The following is a 22,455-nucleotide window of genomic DNA, read 5'->3' on the forward strand; positions in this document are numbered from 1 at the left end:
GATTAAGGCAAAGGAAAATTTAAGTGCATCCATGACAACTCGGCCTCAAACATAGACTATGTTTTAATTGACGTGTGTGTTTAAAAAAATATATCATCCTGTAACATAGATGATAGACTTTAATAATTCATATGGCTATTGTATTGTCCATTTACTACATGGGTAAACTAGAGCAAAATCACTAAGTGTTTCTGGGGATATCGATAAAGATAAATACACATGAAACAAAGAAGAAGGTTTATATGTTATCCAAATTTGCAATATATGTTATCTCAAAACGTGGATAGGATTTTAAATGATCTTGTTACAAGTCAGGGGTCTTTACTTGACCGAGGGGTGTCAAACCCTCGCGCGATTCCCGCTAGAAGTCGTAAGTTTACCCCAAACTTCCAAAGACTTCCATACAACTTTAGTTGTAAATTAGAAAGCCGAACGTGTTCGTTCTATACATAAATTTTACTCTAATCAATGCAAGACCACATATCTCACAACCTACCAAATATATATCAACCGCACACCTGCATGGTTTCTCTTCGTTAGGTATCCGTATCGCCAGCAGTTCACGCTGTACAAACTATACAACTGTCCCTTAACACAGGGAACTATTTTAACTACGCCACCTTAGGCCAGTAAAACTATGGTTTCCAGTCACATTTCGCCAGTACAACTGCATCACATTTACCACCATAGCGACACAGACGGTATCTGCCTAGTCCCTTCTTATTGGTTCCATTGTGTATTTTACCGGTTTCCTACCGTAAATAGTGCCAATGCAGTTACTCCACCAATGTACACCACTAGATTTTAATAGGTACTATGGAACGACAGGGACATTCATTTGGTTTTGACCTGAATTAACTACTAGTGAACCATAGCATCATGGAAACTCAATAACATTTTACTTCTTGACGTTTGCTGCTAGTACATGTAACTGGCTAATTATATCGGGCAAAGGAATATTTCTATTGCACCGAATTCCAATAATCACACAAGTAATCACAAAATTCTAATAATTCCTTAAAACGGGGCGCTATAACCAAATGCGTATACTCCAAATTTATTACAATATAAACAATAGCAATCTCAATGAACGCGTGGAAATAATTACTGATATTTACCATGATTCAGCAAGCACAATGAAGTCAGTAAATAGAAGTCAAAACCTAGCTGTGACATCACCAAGAAGACTTTCTAAATATCAGTCTTAGTTTAACAGAGAGTGCATAACCGCCAAAAGCAAAGGCTTAAATTATCTAAGACGGTTCAGATTAAAAGGCACAAGTGAATCACTTGTAGATTATACATTCCATAGAAATATATATAAATCTCTTACAAGAAGCAAGGAAAAGCAGTATGACTTTAAAATTAGCTTTTTATCTTCATTGTACTTTAAAAATAGACAACTTTTCATGCACCTTTAAAAGAATCCAAGTACTGGTACTCAAAGCAGTATGAGAACATTCAACTAATTCATGAAACTTTAAAATGAATAATCACTGAAGAAGAGGTTCGCCTGGCATTGGGTAAACTGAAACACGACAAAGCTGGGGGAATATATGCTTTAAACGGCGATTTCATTATATGTATGGACAACATAACATCACCAATATTACCAATACTATTTACTAAACTATTCTATGTTTTTGTCGTTGCTGTGGAAGACAATCCCAAATATACACATTTGTGACGTCATTGATTACTTTAGTTGTACTTTTATACATTCACCCATTCTGATATTTCAAAATGTATGCTACTATAAGCAAGTTTCTAAAACAGCTTCCTTTTTTACATCATTAAAATTGCCACAGCCCAATCCTAAACAAATTGTTTGTACATTCGTACAGGTCAAGAAATAGTTCTAACCATTTATACAATTTACCCGTAGCATATAGATGGACCACCTTCTGATCTGTAAGGAACCACATTCTGTTTAAATATTTGTTGAACAGAAACGTTGCATACATGATAACAACGTAATGGAGAAAAAGCGTTTGCATTCAGTCACCATTAGATTAAACAAAAACATTGTTTTACCACAGTATATCACCACATAAATTATCATGTTATTAGAATCATTCAAAGAAATGTATCAACATTAAAACAGGCCTGAGAAACTGAGACAAAATACACACGCATTTTGTGTGTATCTACTTTCTCTTTTCTTTTGCTCTGTAAAGTAGGTTCCGTGTATCACTACCATGCAATCTTTTATCATTTATCACCTTAAATCAAGCAGGACAAAATGATTATCAGTCTAAAAATTAATACCACTTAAGTTGCTATTATCTGTTTATGTTCTTTGTATAACAAAATGCTTAACTGCTTCTGGAAACAGTTCTATAAATTGAAAACCTCAAAAACAAAAGACCCAAGTGGGTCTGATGTGATTCAACTGGCTGACAAATGCCAAATAACCACATGCAGAAGCAGTTGTTCAGTGAATCTGGGCCAATGAGGTTTTCTTTCGAAATTTTATATGTAATGAACGATATCATTTGTCCAATATTTAAAGGACCCATTATCAAGACGCTTGATGACAAAATTCGTCGAATTCTGTTCAGCTGCTTAATAAAATAAAATTGTGCAAATGTTTGTTAAATTCTAATTTATCAATGGCAGCCATATCTGGTGGTAGAATAGATTCGTATGTGTGGAGATAGGTGCGTTTAAGCCAAGGCAGTTTTTTTATTGTCAAATTCGACCACTTTCTGTTTTAGCAGTTTTTGCTTTAAAGTTGCCAAAGCTTTTTCAATTTTTTGCAGAAGCATTCATACTTGATGGCAGATTAGCTTCATTTAAAACACTTCAAAAGATGTGACGAGTTTGAAGAAAAGTTGTTATTTCGATCAAGTTTGTCCGAATTTTGTTTGGCGATTTCGGAGAAGATTTTTGTTTGAAAGATTTTATAGTTTTAGCAACAGCGGACATATTTGAATTGTATAATATTGGAAGCTTTGTATGCCAATCAGTTTTTTTTTAAAAAATTAAATCTGGGCAAATTCTTTTCGGCGAATTTTTCGAAGAAGTTTGTATTTCTACATGCTTTCTGTCAAGTACAGTCAAATCTATTTCACGGTTTTTATGAAGAAGACATTCAAATACTTTCTAATTTTAGCAGCGGCAGCCACAATTGATCACGGATTGACATAATTTGTAAGTCTAAACTGGGTTTATTCAAGTGGGATTCTCTCAGATATAAACAAATTCTGTTTAGCAATTTTGGAAAATAAGTCGTTTAAAAGTGTTCACATATTTTGTAACGGCGACCAAATTTGATGCCATATTAGCATCATTTGTAAATACATATTAACAAATGAAAGTTTTTTTTTATTCCAGCATGAGCTGTTCCAAGTTCTGTTGAGATCAGTCCTGTTTGTTTTTTAGAAAAAGTTGAAAATATGAATTGTTGACAGACGATGAACGGGTTCTTATTTTTCCAGTAACAGTTGCAACATTTGAAGACGGTTTGGCTTCATTTTGTTAAAGTTTGAAATGAAATGTCCTTATGCTGAAATGTTTTCTGCAAAACCTTATTAAATTATCTTCAACGATTTTTGAGAAAAGTTTATTTTTTTCAATTAAGTTAAGTAATGGAGTTAATATTTGATGGCGGATTTGCATCATTTGTAGAAATTTGAATGCCATTGAAACAAAAATATTCTCTGATAAATTTGATTAAAATTGGCCAAGTGGTTTAAAAGAAGATGAAATAACAATTGCTGAGGGATACATCATATAGCATGCAAGACGCAAAATGCACGACTCACTACTGACGCAGGGCCAACCATAATCTCACTAATGTTTAAGGCAAAGTGAGCCAATAAACCACAGGGCAAAGTGTGCTAATAAGCCATAGGGCATGGTGTGCTAATAAGCCATAGGGCAAGGTGTGCTCATAAACCACAGGGCAATGTGAGATAATAAGTCATAGGGCAGGGTGAGCTAATAAGCTACAGGGCAATGTGAGTTAATAAACCATAGAGCATGGTGTGCTAATAAGCCATAGGGCAAGGTGTGCTAATAAACCACAGGGCAATGTGAGTTAATAAGCCATAGGGCATGTGAGCTAATAAGCTACAGGGCAATGTGAGTTAATAAGCCATTGGGCATGGTGTGCTAATAAGCCATAGGGCAATGTGAATTAATAAGCCATTGGGCAGGGTAAGCTAATCAGCTACAGGGCAATGTGAGTTAATAAGCCATATTTGACTGATCTTCTATAACCACCTAGATTGTTTTCTGTTCCAAAGGTTTAAAATGTTCCTGGGTCACGCTCTCCATTTGTCTTGCACAGCATTAAAACCACTATTAAGATCATTATGAGTATCGAAAATCGAGTGCGAGATTTCTGAAAATTGCATTAGCAGTCTCTCTCTCTCTCTCTCTCTCTCTCATAACTAAGTTCCAAAATAAAGCAATCTAAACTAAAGCAATATCAATTTATGTACTTGTAATCTGACGATTGTACTATTTACTTCAAAGCAATTGTATTATTTTTCAGATACATTTTTTCCTCTTCATAACATAAGGGCTATTGCAAATGTATATTAAATCTAAAATTAAGTTGAATGACATAAGATGGAAAAAATATCTCAGTATCTGAAAGTGAAGTGCTACCCAAAATTTCATGCAATACTTTGCTTAATTGTATAGCTGCAAAACCAGTTTATTTTACTTATTACCCGCTTCTGGTTGTAACTGTTTCAATTTATCATTCATGATACCGTGTTTGAACAAATTTGTTGTTACAGATGTTGGTAACATACATCTTTATACGCCATGATACATCGTAGTTATTTGGCTTGAAAAGATCATCTCTTCTATAATATATTTTGATGTCTTTCACAAGCATTCTGCGTAGAAAATTTATTCCAAGCGTTATCATCTACTTTGACTGTTACATCAAACGACACATTGAAACAATCATTATATTTAAATTTTGCTTTGCTTTACTAACTTGCAATCGTTGTTCTGATTTAGACTTGCTACTGGTGTATGTCATGCAGTAATATGCTTGACTTAGGTATTGAACTTTTTATCTTTCCGACTTTTTATAAGTTACATAATAACCGTCTGTTGCTATTTATTTGTTAAATTAGATTTACTATTTTAAGGTATTCGTAAATACTATGGTTTTTCCTTTTAAAGAAATGCGTAAGCTACATAATCATTGACAGCCAACACGAGGGCAATGAATATGTAATGAAATTATACTTCAAGGTCAATAAAATCATTACGTTTAAGTTGCCATGGTTATTAAACTGTTATATTATTTTTTCACTGAGTATTGGCGCCGTTTTCACGACAAAGTTGATAAATATAGAGCAAAATAGTAATTGGTCACCAACATTGTTTCACCCAATGTTACAGTCAAGTAATCCATTGTCATCGAACTGTTTACGTTGAATGCAGCCGATTGTCTCTGCAATTCTTTAACGTTTTGCCGTGTTTAATTCTCTCTTCATCAGATACAGTGGGGTCAAATACTTTAACAGATAGTTACCTCCTGTACATGCAAAACTGTTAGGCACTGTTCTTCCAATAAGTACTCCTGTTGCGGCCATTTTGTTGTTTATCTCGCTAAAGGTCGTTATAATTAAGATTAAAAACCTTCTGATACTCCTGCCAACTGGTATTTTACATCCAGCTTCAATGGGACTTCTTTGCATTTCGATCTCATTAGGACGTCTTTTGCAATCAGATCGAACTCACAAAGTATTCTTCACTTCAAAACGTAATTGCGCATAGGTTACGTCCATAAATAACAGCAAATGTTTTGAGTGAAGTATCAAACCTAAAGACATCTAACAATCTTTACATTGTTATATAAAGAATATTGTATGTATATGTCTTTCTAATAATAAAAGTACATCAATTAATTTCCCAACTAAATCATTTTTAATAACAATAGTACATCAATTAATTTCCCAACTAAATCATTTTTATTTTGGTACGATTCGACAAGTGTTAAGCAAAATGTCAAGCATGCCATGACTGCGTCCCAACACAAGCTGGTAAAAAGCTGGAGGTGTCACACTGTTTTTCGTTTTCTAAAGGTAATGGTTAAAATGTATGTATCCCTGTCCTCCCAAAACGAGTGTGTTTTGTTTGTATATAAATTGAAAATAATACGTATATTTGATTTAATTTATATTTGATTTAGTTTAATTGTTTGTAAGTTTTAAAATCTTTTTTTAAATTTCATTTATGTCAAAATAATGTAGTTTTGTTAACTAGGAACTCGATACATTTCCAGAAAATAGTTTGACCTTGACTGTTCATTTGTAAACACTTAAAGCTGACCTAGTTCCCGAACTTAATTCAGAAATCATTAAGAGAAGAAAAAACAGACTGTAAATCAATATATATATATATATATATATATATATATATATATATATATATATATATATATATATATATATATATATCCAGGAAATAATTTTATCTCAAAATAGTTTTTGTCATTACCAATTTCCGTTTTATACTTCAATGCAATAAAATCTCCTAAGCCCATTTAGATGTTTAATTTGATACATAAATTATCTATGCTTTCTGTTTTGTTTCGTTTAAACTGTACCCAGGTGTAATACGAATTCAATTTTTTGGTCAGTTTTTAATGTATCTGTTATTGCCAACTCTTCTTCTAAATGAATAAAATATCTTTACACATTTCATCTTTCATTATACTTCGTCCACAGCACCATTCCGATACTGGTAACCATCTCTTCAAATCTGCAATGGATGAATTGTAAGTTAGCTCTTTAAATCTAATCATAATTTCATTGATCTATATTTTAATTTCAAAATCCATCTTATTTTAACTGACTTTGTTAAATCATTCTTCTTTCGCAACCAAGACTTACATCCTTTCTTGTTATTTAAGTCAGTAGTTTATGTGTTAAAATCGTTCATTATCTTTTTAACTTTGGTGTCAATTTGTTGCATTTCGTTTTCCAAATCTCTCTGTAACTGTCCCAATTCTGATCGCAAAGCGATATAGTCTTCCAGAGATTGTTATATTATCCGTGTCGCTTGTTAAAGCGTCGTTTTGAATATTTATCTGCTGCTCAGCTGGTAACATAACATCTGGATATTAAGCGCTGAACCGTGTACATCTACTTTTTCCTTTTTCATTTACTGTTTGCAATACTTGTACGGCACTAGACGAGGTTCTAAATATGTGTGAGAACAATTATTATGTATCTAACATCTTGTACATGTTTTCATCAGTGTGGTTTTAAAGACATAATATAATGTTAAAACTTTACGTATCATTCTGTTGAATAGCTTTCAACTAATTGCTAACTTATTTTCTCAACGTCTTTAATCTCTTTCAATTTATTATCCTCCAAAATATTTTGTATTTGAGTCTCGGCTCGGTACGGTACAAATTTTTTATATCAATAACTTTAATGTGGTCACATTAATGTATGATACGGTTTGACCTAGAGTGACATCTTTCTTGTATATTGGTACCGTAATATTTAAACGAAATTATAGGCTGTGTACCATGTCCAAATGAGTACCACTAGGACTTATTAAACATATCGCAACTTATAGCTTCTATTATTTATTTAGCGTCATAACGCGAACGAGATTTACTTTAAAGGAAACTGTTACAGGCATGCCGTGAAGGTTTATCACTTACTAGCTTTATCTCTTATGCTAATATTTAGTCTTTTAATGATACATTTTAAAATTGTTTGCAATAAATTCAAGTGTTATTAATGTAAAAAAAAAAAAGGCACACAGTTTTATGTTTCAGAAACGCATGAACCGTACCAAAGTAGATGCATGTAATGACCTCTATAACCAATTCGGCATTTGGTATTGACAGCGATTTGAAACTTTGCGGTGGGTTGCAACATTCGACATGTTGGCTTTCTTTGTTATTGCCATTTTGTAATCATTCCCTTTTTCATTTTTTTATATATGAATTTCGAAGCTGAAATAACACCAAGAATGAAAACAGTCCTTGTCCCATTGTTGCCATTTATGTAGTAAATTATGCTGTATTCCGTTCATAGAAAATATTGTAATACCCAGCAACAAAAGTCACTCTCTGTACTGCAATGGATAGTTTCTCATTTATTTCGTAAGTGGGATTGACTAGCAAAATAGATTTCTTTCGCGTGTCGATTGTAATGTTGGCTATCATTTATTAGTCCATAAAGAGACTGTTCTTTATTAGTCATTTAAAAGGGCATATAATAGTTAAGAAAATACTTTCTGGTTGATAGATTCTCTTTAAAAATACAACACGAATAGCTTTATGCCATTATTTATAATGTGCAAATATTTAATTTATCATTGATAATTTCGTCAAAGTCTGACTGGTCTAGTAAATCTTAATTTTTGTAAAATACTCAAGTCAGCCTGATGCAGTCAGTTACCACGTAAGTCCACAAAAACAAGAATAGTCCAGTAATTGTTTAGTTTATTTATAATGAGCTTGTATCTATTCTGTACAAAATTCAAAAAGACACCAACGCAAATAATTATTGGACTACTTTTTGCTACATGTTTATCCTTCGACGATGAATCCCAATTGGTTCCTATAAACCTGATTTTTGTTCTATTTCTATGTCTTCCATCCAGTATTTAATGAATGCTGATTCACTTGGGACGGGAAAGTTGATTTTCACCTGCTGTGGATAAACATTATCATTCATTGTTTCCTACTTTACGAACTCGTACTTATATTTGGTCCTCACATAAAACATTACTTCCGTGAAAGAGAAGGATATAAATTATATCAAGAGAAAAATAAAGTTTGCGCTGCCCCAACCCCAACCCCAATTCCACACCAATACCCATGGGTTCCAGAAGTTTGTCCTCATTTCTATAATTCTGAAGTGAACACTGGCTTTGTCTCATCGTTTCCCATTTGTAATGATTATACATCATTCGTGCCAAAAGTACTTGTATATGGTTTTTCGATAAACAAAATAGTTTTTGGTCTCAATGGTGATCTCTTTACTAGAGTCGATACCCGTTTTACCCACCTTTCTGAATTTCTCTCAGTTATTCTGAATTCTAGGCGTATACAGCCATAATATGTGCAGTTGTTTGTTTGTTTGTTTGTCTGTTGTTTTTTTAATTATTTTTTCCCATAGCATTTACATCAGGTTTTAAAAATGAATACCATTTAATAAAGATATTTTAAAATATTTAAATATTGTGAAAAAAACAGTAAAACGCATTTTGACGTAATTGCCAACTTAACCAATGGAATCTATCGCTCATTGTGTGACTGGAAAATCTTACAATATCGTTTGTGAATGGCAACACAATTGCCAATATAATATTTAAATACTCCTTACGGAACTGAGCTTGCGACAGCCAGACATTTATATAACAAAAAAAAAAGAATTCGATTTACATTCTAGCATTCCCATTTTACATTATGTCGAAGTAATTGTACAAACTTAGATAAGCTGCGCAAATAAATGTGTTTTCAGAGATCAGTGTGACTGTAGTGTTCCATAGGTAGCAACGTGGCTGAAGTGTTTCGAAGGCAGGCTAAAGTGTTCCGTATGCTGCACAGTTTATAGAAAAAAAAAGTACAATGTTATAGGTCACAATACGGAATGCTTACCTTTGACAGGCATTTAGCCACATGATTTAAATGTATTCGCGCATAAAACGAACGTATTCCGCGAGGAATTATTATATCGACAAAGTAGAATGAACATTCCGTGTGGTTAATAATATGTGAAGTGAACCAGTGACACTGTTTTGTATAGAAATGTGACACACTTAAAATTTAAATAGCCGTATTGTTGTTGCAAGTCATATCGCAACGATTGAAAATACCCTAATCATTTAATCAAAGGTTGTGTAGGTGTCTTCTTTCGGTAAAAGAAATGAAGCGCGGAGAAAACAATTGTTTAAAAAGTCGCTGTGTACATTGATTAGCAGGACAGGAAATAGTCAAAACAAATAAGTAAGTCTCCTTTGTGCTAAGGATATGTATTGGTGAGTTTTCTTTTACATTTATTACCGATTTTACGATTTGCAAACTGTTCAATACTACATTCAACGCGTCTGTTTCATTCTCCTGCAGTTTCACTCTCGTATTTAGATTAGGAAATGTCTTTTAAGCGCAGCAATGATATCTTTTGAATGTTCTTTCTGTCTCCGTCTCTGTCTCTGTCTGTGTCTCTCACTCTCGATCGATCGACTGATCGATCGACCGATCGAATGATGCATTGGTATTATCTATGTTTTGGTAGAGATATGTGATCTCTTTGTATTCCAGTTTGCTTATGTTACCATGCATACACTCGTGTACGCGAAGAATTCACTTGATCTCCAGATTACGTATGGAATAAAAACAAACTTGTCAAACATCATGTCTATATATGTCCACATGATAATGATGGAATTAGAGCACCCTGTAGTAAAAACATTACATTTCAGAACAAAATATATCATGAAGTTTGGATTCTATATAATGTAATACTCATGTTTGTCTCTTTCTTGACCTTCGTCTGTGTCCTAGAAATGAGAAAAAAATGGTAACAATCTTTTGTTGTTTTTTTTTTCTGCCGTTTTTCATGATAAATGCTACATGTCGCTATCCTCATTCACTAATTTCCCACCGAAGACAGATATATAATAAATGGCCCTAGGGTACTTTGGATGATAGATTTTTAAAGTTGTGACCTTGTATTTGATGAGAAAAAATTGCAACAGTGTTTCTTTAATTTCTCACGATCTTAGATTTAAATTGATATTTTGTTGGCAACGTTCTTCACTAATATACAAGAGATAAATACAGGACAAGAGCGGAAAGAACGACAAGAGCGGCCTTCAAGCAGAGTGAGGGAGAAAAACGGTGCATTGACCATTTCACTTTTGTCAGCAACCTAAAACCGGTCCGAATCGACTGAGGTGCACAAAAATAGAATTTTCGCTTCACTTAGATTGCACAACTTCAACTTAGGTTATATCCTTAAATTATTAATATGATTTTTCACAACTTCTTTCTTGGACGAGTAAAAATCTTGGAAATCAATAAACTCGTTCAAGGAATAGCAAGCGCACATACATGATTTCACATAAACGGTGAAAGAAAGTTTCTGTTACATGTATGTGGATATACATGTTACGTCCTGTTTGACCTAAGGGTAGTTTTCCTCCAGAATGAGGTAAGGACAACATATGACACACCGAAATCGAAATTAATATCAACCGAGCTTGAGAATATCAACTGGCTTTCTTTTGTTCCGTTTCATCATCATTAGCGGCACCAGCAATAACATTACTTTTCTTCTTTGTAAAATAGCTTTGTTGCTTTTTTTTCTACATCTACGTCATTCCACCCTCTATTATTATTTATATTATTATTAGTATACCTGTTGCATTTGTTGCTTTTACTGCAGCTGATGCTACTGTTGCTGTGTTTCTTCTTCTTTTGAGTGTAGCGGCGACTGCACATTAGGCATCGTGGAATATAACATAACCTTTAAAGTTAATCTAAGTGATTTTAGACAAAATGGATAATGGGATTGTGGTTGCTTACTTGCCTCGGACAAAAACGATGGTTTAAATAATCATTAGGCCACTATTTTTGGAACATGACTTGTTCCCTTATAGTCATTTTTCATTAAACATACCAGTATTTGATTTATAGTAAATTTATTTCATTCCAACATCAAATATTGTTAGTAATAGCAATGATATCATCATCATCATCACTGTCTCAGTCATCATCATCACCACCATCATCATTTTCGTCATCGTTGTCGTCGTCGTCATCATCATCGTCATCCACAGTCACAACGACCATGTCTACTAAAATATGGAACAACAAAAACAACACTACTACTTCATCTAGTTCTACACCAACATAAACATCAGCAGCAACAACCAAAAAGTCAAAACGACCAGAAAATACAATGATGAGACAAAAATTAGAACGATGATAAAATCATCAAAATTAACAACAGCAACAGAACATTCAATTTATATCAGTATGTATGCATTTCATTTGAATTTTGTTCCACAGAAAAAATGGCGTCGGCGTGGGAGGACTTAGTTCGAGAGGACAATAAAGTTCGAGTTATGGACATTGTGAAACATCTCAGAACAAATGGACAGAAGATATTTAAATTCCATGTAATCGAAGTGATGTCAACCGAATTTCCAGACCCCAAAAACTGTGAGTAATTTAAGACTTTGTACGAGAATAGCTTTACTATATATATGACTTTCTGCTTGTATTAATTACTGTATACTGCAAAAGATTTCTTTTTATAATATATGAGTCACTGTAGTTTGCTCTCCTCAGATCAAATCTGTTATTGCTAAAATTATCATTAATGAGTCAATGCTAATACATTTACACACTGTTATAGTTTTAACCTACGTATACGTTAGGTTATGACGTACACAAACTGGTGGTATACGACACCAGATTAAACCTAGGTGAGACTACAAAGTCTGGATAGTATCTTTTTGAAAAAGAACGTACATATGTACTACCTTGCACGCAAGTCCATTTTCTATAGATATAATTTCATTGTTACCATTGTACCATTATTTTTAAATTTAAAGAGATGTTTTAGGCTCTCTTTAAATTAATATTTCTCTATGTTGTGTTCTTTCAGTACCGTGGAAGTTGAACAGAGATGAGTTTACTCTATTGATGAGGAAACTTGCCGAAGAAGGGGTAAAATATATTTGTACCTTATTAAGACACCTGACAACAGGTCAGATGGGGGTATGCTAAGACCAGAATCCGTCGTATATCGTCCCCATTTGCTTTTTTTATTTACTCAAACACTACTGGGTCTATTTCAACCAAATCAGACAAAGAGCACTCTTGTATAAAAGCCCTGCAAGCAGGACAAATTAAGTCTAACCTCAATCAAATATTGTTGAATTACTAAAACGAAAAACCTTTGAATAGCTTTACAAAAGCGTAAAACGGAAAGTAACCAAAGTTGACAAAGAATTCATGCTTAAATTTTAAGTAAGGTTGTACAAATTATGCCGATCCGCATCAGATATGGCCACCGGAAGCAACAAAAGAAAAACATTTAAATCACATCTCAAAAACTCCTAAATAGAATATGACCAAATGTATACAAATGGCGTCTGTACACTGTTCACTATGGCTGCCACTACTAAAAACAGAAAAACAAAGTATGTTTGAAACAATTTATATATTAAAAAAACTGTTCATTAGATATTGACAAAACTGTACATAAAACATCCTTTCATAAAAGCCTTTTATATTTTAACTATGGTATCGATCTATCTAAGATCCAGTATAGCCGTAGTTACCACAAATAAAGAAAAATTAAGGCGACTTTTCCGAAAATCCATTCATAACAAATGTGACTAAATTTATCAACCACACCGGTGGCCTAGTGGTTAAAGCGTACGCTTAGGATGCGGGATGTCGTGGGTTCGATGCGCGGCCGAGTCATACCAAAGACTTATACAAATGGTACTAACAGCTGTCTCGCTTGGCGCTCAGCATTAAGAGGTTAGTGTTAAGACTGGTCGACCTGATGACAGAATAATGTGACTGGGTGGGACATCATGTCTGCGGAATGATGCCCCAGTGCTAGAAATCACTATAAACTGTCACACTGCAGACATAGTAGCGATATGACTGGAAATTTGTTAAAGCTACGTTAAAAATCCAAATCTCACTCAGTTAAACAGAAAGCATCCTTGTAAGAAGGCCTTTCCATTTTAAACTAATAAAGCTGTTCTGCTATCACCGCTACTAAAAATAGAAGGAAACAACCTTAACTTATTTTCAAAAACAGCGCAAGACATTTTAATCAAATTGATCAAAAAAAGCGTCGGAACTTAAAAGCATTTCATTGTTTTTTAATTTTCTGAATGATGTTGATTTGCCATTAAATATAGATAAAAATAAAATTTAAAGAAACGTCGAAGCATCTGTTTTAATACCAAATGAACAGAGTTTTGAAGATATGTTAACACAAAGCATTCAGCTGACGTGTATTTCTTGAGCAGCTGCTCTTGCTTAAGGCTGTCAGCCAGGTGGTCGATTCCAGGTCCATTTCGTGTTTTTTGTATATATATATATATATATATATATATATATATATATATATATATATTTCTTTGTGAGTATTCAGTTATTATTGCTTCTACTTTTCTGTTACTACTGATATAACATTCAGGACCGGAGTAGTGTTAAATTTTGACCCCGTTGAATTCTGATCCAGCCGTGACTGCTGTTGACGTTGAAAGTTGACTCAGGGTCATTTCTTAACGTTGAATTTTGATTTTCACAGTCGTTGAAAACTGATCTCAGCGTTGAATTTTGATCAGATTTCCGGGCCATTTTTAACGGATATTGTTGTGTGTTCCACATACATGGGTTTACAAATGGTCCAAAAGGAATTGCATAGTATGCATAAAATCAACCAAAGAAATGTACTATATAGTACATGCAGTAATGAAATTATGGATATAGGTATCTTCTTTATTTGAAATGGATATAATGTAATTTTGTTTGTACTTCGCCTGCTGCATTCCATCAAACATATCAGAAGTACGCAGTTTCCTAGGCATTACAAATTATGTCTGACGATTTATCCCAAACTGTTCCACAATCACTGCGCCTCTTCAAGCCTTAACCAAGCAAAATCAACTATGGGAATGGACTGAAAAATGCGATAAATCATTTGAAAAACTCAGACAGGATTTAACAAATGACTCAATAATAGCGTATTTCAATCATAATATTGAAACACTTAATTGTAGATGCAATTCCTGTCTGTCCAGGCACATTATTAACTCAGAATGGAAAGAGTACTGCCTACGCCAGTAGAGCACTTTCAGATGTGGAAACGAGGTATTCACAGACGGAACGTGAAGCAAACGTTTGGAGTCGTGAGCACTTTCATATTTACCTGTTTGATCATCCATTTAAGCTAATCAGTGACCACAAGCCCCTGGAAATCATTTTCAACGATCCAAAATCACGACCATCTGCAACAATTGAGAGATGGCGATTGAGATTACAAGCATACAATTTCAAAGTAGCTTACAAACCAGGTAAAACAAATACAGCAGATTGCATTTCGCGACATCCCAAGGCCGGAACTCAGTGCTGTAAATATTCTGAAGTTTCAGAAGTTTGTGTTCAGTTCATATCTGTTAATGCCTTAGGTATCACGGCACCAATTGTTTTTCCATAGACCTCAGTGCTAACGTTTTGTGAAATAAATATACTTTCTATCCTAGCTCAGCATGCGTGTCACACACTGTCATAAAGAACAATGATATACTGCCAGTTTGATAAGGACAGGACCTTGTACTCTATTGCATTGACAGGTTTCTGTCGGTCTTGGACAGTTTGGGGAAAATGAGGTAGAATTTTCAAGGTCTTGAAAGTTTGTGAAAATCAAGTAGATTACCCTGAGGTCTTTAAATGTCTTTGAAAACTGAGATAAACCCACACATTTTAATTTCTTTCCATAATCACAAATAAAATTGTCCAAGGTTGTTAGATTCAGATGTGGTCAAGTTTTCCTGGTTTCTTTCTTTTGAATAATTAAAGTTTGAATTTCATCGTTAAACAAGACTGTAGTATTTTGCATTCGTTGTTTCTCAGATAACATAACTTGTAAACAAACTGTTTCCGAAAATAGGTCTTGGAAATCTATGTTTATGGTCTTTGAAAGTTTGGGAAAAGTCTTTGAATTTATCATTCAGAATTCTGTATGAAACCTGGTTCAAAAGAAATAACTCTGCAGGAAATAAACAGGGTTACGAGTTGTCAGTTACAACAGATGCATTTTGAATAATGTGTATGACATTTTTTTTAAAAATCATTAAAAAAAATACAAACTATGATCTAGATATGAATTAACATGATCTCACATGTTGCCAAGAGACTCGACATTTTTTTGAAGATTGACAGAAACAAAACTCTTACATAATGCACCAATAATATCTACTTATGTTGTTTATTTCTGAATACAATTTTCCTTAAGCTCTGCCCACCTTAGTAGTATGTTTGAGTCGGGGTTCTGAACTACTTTGTTGGGGGGGGGGGGGTCACTCACACGCAGAAGAGTGGGAGTGGGTTTTTTTACCACTTATTCATGGGTAGTCACTCAGTCGCTTGTGTTTGTTGTGAAACAGTACATTTTTTATCTGAGTGCGATGAGTTCGACTATAATATCACCGTTGGTTTCGTCCTTGAACTTTCCAATAACCTTTTTATTATCTGTATAGTAAAACGGGTTATCCTTTGGATAATCATTGAGGTCACAGTATTTTCGGTGATCGTACATATCCTTGTAAAATATCTTCTGCTTGAATCTCATAGATGACTGAATAGGTATCCGTCATGAGCAGATTAACTCGATCTCTGTACATCGACTTAATAAATCCATAATGGAAATCGAGCATGAACATTTTAGTAAGATCGAGTACAGCGGTTCCACCGTAAATTAGTTTATCCAGCTTGAGCTATGTTTTTTTGGACTCGATCTCATTGCTCTTCGTCAATGATTTTTATGTGCATGTATGTATGTATCTATGTCTATCGAGTTTTATGTCCCGTCCCGCCAAGCGTTCTAGGTTTTTCCCCGCTGACGCCAATTTGAATATACCATTCACTCCATGTTAAAAATTTCCCACGTTAAATTCCCATTGACGCTAATCTCGATATACCCCCTTTAAACATTTAACCCCCTTGACGCTAAACAATTCCCCTTCACTACTCATGAGTTTGAAGAAATCTTTATTGAAGTCCGTGTTAACTTTGATTCGTTTCTATGTATTGAAGTCAATGTAACTTTTCATCCACTTAGCCTGATTAACCTTGAGTGCAAGATGAATTTTATCAGCGTCTGATCTTGTAAACGGAAGTGACTTATGTACTTGGTCTTGTTCATGACATTGGGTATAAGTTTGTTTTTATATACTTTGGTGTCTCCAAGACCAAATTTGTCTTTTTGAGCTATTTGTTTCGGAGAGAGCATCTCATTGGAGACTAATAATTGATTAGCGCAGAAGGGATAATCGTTGTGTCAATCATGTAAGTGTTATGAGTAGGTCAAGTAGACTTCGACTAAATAGCCAACGTCCTCGACATAACCGTCAGCACGTTCCTACCTAAACTGTTCACCCGATTTCCAGTGAAATCAACATGTGGAGATTGTTGGCGTCAAGATAAAGGATATATGTGGAAGGTTTGTTGGGATCGAAGTTGTACATGCATTTGTTGTTGGCGATGGCATGTTGTTTTGGTGACGACGAAAATTCCCACTCGCACCATCTGCTCTGTAAGTATTAACATGTCTGGGTGAAAATCTTGAGTTGCACCTGACGTGTTTTAAGTAGGACGTCCCATGATAAACCGGGTGACAAATTGTACCAAAAAGAATCCAGCTGATAATTCTTCTGGCAGGTATCTCTGACATTTTTAAACACGTCTGCGAGTAACAGCACGTCCGTTTTCAGATACACAACGTGGTAATCGCCAACAGTCTGACAACCAATGGTTTTCCAGACCGCGAGTGCTCGGTAGTATTCTTCGTCGGTGAAGTATTCTAGGTAGAGTGAGGAATAAAAGGCGTCTGTGTTTGGAAGAGAAGCTTCCTCAAACCATGAGCAGCTTATCGATGTACTCGTAAGGATAAATTCTTGCTTTGTTTGAGTAGATGTATTTGTTCTCGATTGGTTTCGTCGAGATGAATAAAGATCAGACAGATCTAGTGAGTTTGTCTAGAGATGCTAACATAAGCTGACACCAATGAATCAATCGAAAGGGTCCGATCGAGAACGACATGTACATTTCAAAGTTATTATAGATGCATGTGATTGTTTCCCACCGTTTTTAGGAGCTATTTGACCTACATATGGTTGAACGCATTAGATAATAAAGTGTCTGTCATACTCTCGTAAATTATGAGCTATGACTATAATGAAATGGGGATCTTTGAAATGGAGGTTGCATTGGAAGTGAACAGCAACTAGATAACGTCCAGTATGTGACAGTGATTTATGACTTTTTAATCACGCGGTTTGAAATACCCTGCAACTTCTAGTTCTAAACATGATTTTCTGACGTTTCATCGCGATGCTGAAACTGTGCCTGAACGATATCGAAAAGGCTTTGATGAACGTTACATTCCACCGTAAAATTATTTATCGTCGATAGTATAACACCGTGTCGTTTAAAAAGATCACCAGTACACGGCAGATTGAGGAAACTTCGTCGAGCAACTGATAAAGTGGGTCAGCAGGTGCTTCAGCGTGAAGTCGCCCAGGAGTTTCTCAAACCCGTCACAGAGGTATCAGCCAAACAACAGGAAATCGACCCAGGAGATTCACCATCTGCGTAGATTTTATAACCAAATCAAAATTCATCTTGATCTTAAGTCGTATGGCAGCACTATACTCAGACTTTGCGATGGTGTCAATCCCACTCTCAGCGCTCTCTGCATCAAAATCACAGGCAGAGATAAACTCACAGTGAAGCTTCCGTCACCGGCCACAAGTTCGAGATCAAACACAGGCAACGTAGTGATCACCGCCTGCAGCTAAACTAATTAAAAGAATTGATCGACAAATAGGCTTATCTCTTCCTACATCACGCAGGCCTGTGGGTTTGTCTGAAAGAAAATACCTATTATACACGTGAGTCAGCATCACCTAGTTAACCTACACAGACTGTGGGTCTGTCCTCTTGTGATTCCATCACTGGGAAACTCAAAAGATTTTATGAAATATTGAGAAGAAGGTGAAAGCACTGACTATATCTCCTGCGGAAGTTGATAACATGATGTCAAGTTCAGGATTAAAAGTGGAAAACTGTTGTAGGACAGTACGATTTTATCACTCCAATTTTATCAAACTGACAATGGTATACCAAAATGTATTAGAGATTTACTTCCGATAACTTGAGGCTGAACGTTGATCCTCTCGTCGACGATTTCACGACGGAATATGTGTATGTGGAATATCAGGATTTACTTCCACAAAAGTTTTTCTGGAGATTCGAGGAAAGATGCAGCATTTGGTTGGAAGAGGAAATCATACTGCTAAAGCCCAGATCACGCTGTAGAACAATGGTTGTTCATTATTTAAATCAGCACAATACCAGCTGAATAACCAGACTATGGAACAAATCAATAGCTACTTACCACAAATACAGAATTTGCTGCCACGGTCTTCAGAGGGGTTAAGCATACGCTGATATTAGAAAGAGATTCTCCAAAGAAGTACGTGTACAGAACGGGTGTGGCTGGAGCTCCAGCAAACGGTCAGTTCATTGTGACGTGGCTCGCGCTGCAGAAACCTAAAATCACACGCTGGGCTGCTCACATGCTCGAATTAGAAGCTACCTCGACTCGCTTTACCAAAACCCTTTACTTTGAACAAAACCAAATGCATATGCAACAATTCGCTCAAAGCGTGGAGAGTGGCCATGAATCCAGGTAACGAGCATCCCAATTATGAATGTGTGGCCTTTCAGTTATCAGCACGGTGTGAAAATCAAACTGGAAACAAACACATATTCGATCATATAAGTTCATCTCGTTTTCATATTCGTATCAATTCCAGACAATATCCAGAATGAGAACTGGAGCGTAATGTTGTTGCAGCTTTGAGAAAGTATTCACGTGTGTACCTGATGTTCATGGAGGTTATCGAGATCGGGTGGACTATTGCTAATCCTGGTGCGGATTATGTCTGATATTCGTTAGAGACATCCGTGATTTATGGCGTTGGACGTGCTTAATGGAAAAATGAACGTCATTGTGTATACAGCGATCAATTGTCTAAGAAATATTATATATCAAAATGCCCCAGCAACACAGTCAGCGACAAAGTCGCCAGAGCAAAAAGCGAGCTGCTAAAAAGACTGGACGAGAAAACATCTGCGGGGAGTCTATTTCCAGCGCTATAGTCCCATTTGTCAAAATATTGGCAACTAATTCATTATGGTCGGTATTGCTTTCACTGGATCTTGCTGCAGCTTATGGAGCTGTTACTGGAGCAACACAAAAACTAGTCATGGGAAATTTTGTTTCCCGAGACGGAAAGCGTCAAAACGTGCTATCATCACCTCATCTGCTGGCTATGGTAATATGAGACGTAATAAATACTAGCATCTGATGTACAATATAGTAAAACAAAGTCGTACGTACTAGTAAACGTAACGCTGTCCACGCAACAGAAACAATATTGCTACGGCATCTCAGCATAAGAGACCGATATTCATTTAACTTAGATCAGCAGCATTAACAAGACCTGATACGCTTATGCTGACTCACAGACAGGCCACCTCGGGGATGAAGCATGCCGCTGCTCACAAAGGTCTTGTTCTCAAATTGTCTGCGTCACCATTTTCAAAACAAGGAGGATTTATCGCACCACTATTAGCTGGTATCGCTGAAACTCTTCTTCCAGGATTACTAGGTACTGGAAGAGGACTTCATCTTCCTGGAACTACACGTGGGAGACTCTAAAAAATCGCACGTGGAAATGATTCACCAGCAATAACACCAACATATATTTATATTTTTACCATAGGTCGTTGACACGTATATTCAAGCATGGCTTCGAAGCATTATAATGTCTCTAGCAGAAGCTTAATTAGTAACCCCACAGGGTGACTATGGTCGAAAACAGGAGGTCGCGGACGCCTTATGTTTAGATATACATTTAAGGGAGATGACCGCGGAGGAATCAGCAGACAAAAAGTCACATTCAAGAAAGGATACACACTAAACTGGACCTAGGAAGTCTTTGTGGTGGATATAGTCAAGAAAACAATGTCGGTCACGTACATGCTTAAAGATACCCATTACAACCCATCGAAGTTTGTTTTTACGAGCAAGAATTACAGGAAACCAACCAAGACGTGTTCATGATCGAAAAGGTTCTTTCAACCAAAGGTAAAAAAATCTCTCGTCAACTGGTTGGATTATCCTGACACCTTTAACTCATAGATTCCGACGCTGGAGTTGATATCCCTATGGAGCTAAGCATATGAGGCAGTAATGTCTCCGATATAATTTTATCATAACCTGCTGACACCTTTTAACAGAGACTGGTTGATACTTCGCTGCATGCTTTGAAGGTCCCACCACCTCAAAAATACGCTTAAACACATAATCATATTTGATACATTTCTGACTGTCACAGGATGAAGCCAGGTTGGGACTGGATTAGGGAAGACACCTAAAGCAACTGCGTTTACAAGATGTTTATTTATAAACGCAGTTTAAATATTGACAAATCTGACACCATTATAAATAAAAAGAAAAGGAAAATTATAAAGTTCCTAACATGGAACTATCAACAACAATTGACTCAACGAGAAAAAACTCAAACATGAATTTAACAAATGGAATTTCAAACAAACGTGAATTAAGTGCTATCACCGATCAACAAAATAAAAGTATATGATCTACACCCCAATATAAAGAAAGTCTTGAATGTATCGTTCATACAACGGTATTGAAATGCATGTGAATTTGAATGTATCATTCAAATAACGATTTAGAAAAGAATGTAAATTTTAATGTATCTTTCATAAAACGATATTGAAAAACAGGTAAATTTGAATGTATCGTTCAAATAACGATTTTGAAATGCATGTAATTATGAACCTATCGACCGTAAACCGATATTGAAATAGGAATGAATGAAATTATGAACCTATCGATCGTTCACATACCGATACAGCAATAGGAATGAACGAAATTATGAGATGCAATAGTGGAAATAACATGGAACACTATATATATAACTATCGTGGCGCCCATTTGACGTCCAAGATGTAACTCCGGTTCCACGCGCTCTAGTCAATGGCCAGAGAAGCACCAACGCATGGTCCGCTCTTCTCAGTCTGTTGAAGGATCCCTCGAGAGCCCTCACATCACAGACCCGATAGTCGCGAAGCCCTGGTCGCTCGCATCGAGAAAACCAGTCCACTCTTCCGATCCAACGTCACCATTACACAGCGTATACGTCACACGAAACCCCCCAGAGTTCTGTGACTCCACATCAAACGATGTATAAGGCATGGCAGGAATGTATAAAGCAGCTCTACAGCTGGTGACTCCACATCAAACCATATACAAGGCATGGCATAAGGCAGCTCTACAGCTGGAGATTTGCTTCCGTAAAGGGGTAAGCTTCCTGACAAGACTCGGCGTAATGTAATTTGGTTATAGAGAATTTGCTCTATATGTACCCTATCTGTGACAGATATGCGCAGCTAGGTACTTAGGTTTCCCCGCTGCAGGCAATTTGTTCGTGCAGCATGGTCTGAGTTTCGCTCAGGATTTCAAAATAACTAGAGCCGAAAAAATATACCACTCTCGGGTGACGCTGTACGCGGCAACGAAACCCGAGTACATTTTTGACAACATATACATATAAATATAACTCATACACAATTTCGTGACACTGACGACCTGGAAGCGAAGC

General features: G+C 35.7%; 1 protein-coding gene across 1 annotated transcript in view; it reads left to right on the forward strand.

Moving 5' to 3' along the window:
• Positions 1–12,021: 12,021 nt before the first annotated feature.
• LOC149807072 (neo-calmodulin-like) overlaps positions 12,022–22,455 on the forward strand; it is a 30,544-nt gene continuing 20,110 nt past the window's right edge. The window contains exons 1-2 of the mRNA XM_089933641.1: positions 12,022–12,169; positions 12,618–12,679. Coding sequence (XP_089789767.1) covers positions 12,022–12,169; positions 12,618–12,679 — 210 coding nt within the window. The remainder of the gene's footprint in view (positions 12,170–12,617; positions 12,680–22,455) is intronic.

This window comes from Sinohyriopsis cumingii, chromosome 1, assembly GCF_028554795.1.
Source record: "Sinohyriopsis cumingii isolate HCF-2022 chromosome 1, ASM2855479v2, whole genome shotgun sequence".
Classification (NCBI taxonomy): Eukaryota; Metazoa; Mollusca; class Bivalvia; order Unionida; family Unionidae; genus Sinohyriopsis; species Sinohyriopsis cumingii.